This window comes from Sardina pilchardus, chromosome 22 (genome assembly GCF_963854185.1).
Source record: "Sardina pilchardus chromosome 22, fSarPil1.1, whole genome shotgun sequence".
NCBI lineage: Eukaryota > Metazoa > Chordata > Actinopteri > Clupeiformes > Clupeidae > Sardina > Sardina pilchardus.
Window position 1 is genome coordinate 10,788,493 of NC_085015.1, and position 2,500 is coordinate 10,790,992.

At 44.8% G+C, this 2,500-nt stretch overlaps 1 protein-coding gene across 2 annotated transcripts in view; it reads right to left on the bottom strand.

The window, feature by feature from the left end:
• The window catches only part of adkb (adenosine kinase b), a 156,872-nt gene that overhangs the window by 82,529 nt on the left and 71,843 nt on the right, over positions 1 to 2,500 (bottom strand). For both annotated transcript variants that reach the window (XM_062526614.1, XM_062526615.1), the window contains exon 5: positions 1,690 to 1,862. In XM_062526614.1, coding sequence (XP_062382598.1) covers positions 1,690 to 1,862 — 173 coding nt within the window. The remainder of the gene's footprint in view (positions 1 to 1,689; positions 1,863 to 2,500) is intronic.

The following is a 2,500-nucleotide window of genomic DNA, read 5'->3' on the forward strand; positions in this document are numbered from 1 at the left end:
TTGCTTTATGTGGGTTTGCACCTGGGTGGGTTGACACAACTAAACACAAACATAACAAAACAAAACAAACCAACATAATACATTATACTCTAATTCTTTTGATATAGGGGCAAAAGGAGTGTCATGGCACCTCCCAGAAATGCGTTGGAATGTCCAGACTTGAGTAGACGGCTTCAGGAAAGAAACGCTTGCTTCGACTTTACCCTCGTTTATTTATGGTTCTACCCTCGACATTGTGGCCCGCTGAAATCTGAACTGCTCCCTCACAGTGAACGAGGAAGACGGTGGTATCTCTTCAAAAATACGCTTCTCTTGTCTTGCTCATCACTACGTTTACATTGGAGCGGTCAGTCAGCGGTGTTTCCCCGACAACCTATTTGCATAGAGAGCGCTAATAGGCAAAAGGTACTACTAGAAAAGCACTCTGAGAGCGCGAACCTCCGCCAAACGAAAACATAACCGCCTCCTGTATACAGACAGTGATCCGGATCACTCCCAAAAATGTAATGTTTTTTTTTTCTTCCTTGGGTCATTTCAGACCTTCCTTGAAAATCTAATCGGATAACTTTTTGAGTTATCTTGCAAACAAACAAACAAACAAAACATACAGACAGACAGACAGACCCTGATGAAAACATAACCTCCTTGGTGGAGGTAATAAGTAAATTTTGGACATTGCAGAAGATGACAGATGTACTGCATAATAGCGCTTCATGTCATGTCAATCATATAGAAATGTGGGGGTCATACCGATTGGTTCCAGAAAGTAACGTGCACTGTGGCATCCTCACTGTAAAGAGGCTTTTTTGATAGGCACTCTGCCTTTCTTTTTCGTTTTTTGACACCTTTCCACTAATGTTCGGGAACTCTTTTACTCAGGTATTAAAAGTATTTCAATGTTTTTGTGAGAATGAGCTATTGACTGTTGATTGTAACAACTGCACTCTATACGTATAGTTTAGTTAGTTTGTTTATTGTCCCTTTGGGAAATTTCTTTTCAGTTTCATCTACATTGTCATATCTCGCATCACATGTACTGTATGTACTGTATGCATGCATTCGTACTGTATGTGTGTGTGTGTGTGTATATATGCATTTTGTATATAGGTGCCTCTCATTCAGCGTTTATACATCCTCCCTCACTCCTCGGGCCTTGATCTTCACTGATGTACAGTACATAAAGAATGATGGGGCGGCAACAATGGGATAGTCTATCCCTTCTTCTATCTTTCTTCATGTAGATCAGTGAGGATCGAGGCCCGAGGAGCGAGGGAGGACGTATAAACACTGAATGAGAGGCACCCTAAGTGTGCATGTGTGTATATGTGCGCGTGTGTATATATATATGTGTGTGTATATGTGTACGTGTGTACGTGTGTACGTGTGTACGTGTGTATGTGTATATGTGTGTACGTGTGTGTGCGCGTGCATGTACACACACTGGCTCCTGACCTGTTCTCTCCGGTGATGCAGGCGGCACGTGTGTGTGTGTGTGTGTGTGTGTGTGTGTGTGTGTGTGTGTGTGTGTGTGTGTGTGTGTTCCTGACCTGTTCTCTCCGGTGATGCAGGCGGCGCATGTGTGTGTGTGTGTGTGTGTGTGAGTGTGTGTGCTCCTGACCTGTTCTCTCCGGTGATGCAGGCGGCGCATGTGTGTGTGTGTGTGTGTGTGTGAGTGTGTGTGCTCCTGACCTGTTCTCTCCGGTGATGCAGGCGGCGCATGTGCCGGTGGGCTCCTGGCTCTGCTCGTAGTACTGCGCGTCCACGTGGGCCTCCTCCGCCTTCTGCTTCAGGATCTCACCGAAGCGGTCCTTACCGATGCAGCCAAAGAACGTGGCCACCTTGTGGGGCTCCTGGATCATCCACTGCGCAGAGAGGCAGAGAGAGAGAGAGAGAGAGAGAGAGAGAGAGAGAGAGAGAGAGAGAGAGAGAGAGAGAGAGAGAGATTCCATCAGCTACAATAATACAAGAAATACCTGATCAAATTGAGAGACAGAGAGAGAGAGAGAGAGAGAGAGAGAGATAGATTCCATCAGCTACAATAATACAAGAAATGCCTGATCAACTTGAGATTGAGAGAGAGAGAGAGAGAGAGAGAAAGAGAGATAATGACAGATCCACTGATTGTAGTCTCAAGTCCATGTTTGAGACACTTCAGTTTTTATTTCAGTTCTTCCAAAGAGCAGGATAGCATCGCACCTCACCCACATTTCCCCCTGGATCAATGTCAGTACATCCCTTTCATGGCACACACCACTGGCTTGTCCATTGCTCACCTAAGCATACAATTGAACGAACCCCTAGTGTGTGAATGAAACCTCCCTCTCCATTCCTTACACACTAATACTGTACATTACAATTCCTCTGCATGCATTTGTGGTTTTGCTTTGAATTGTTTATGTCAAGTCAAGTCAGGTCAACTTTATTTACATAGCACATTTCACCCACCGAGGTCATTTGACGTGCTTTTCACATGAACACAACTATGGACTAATACCATTCA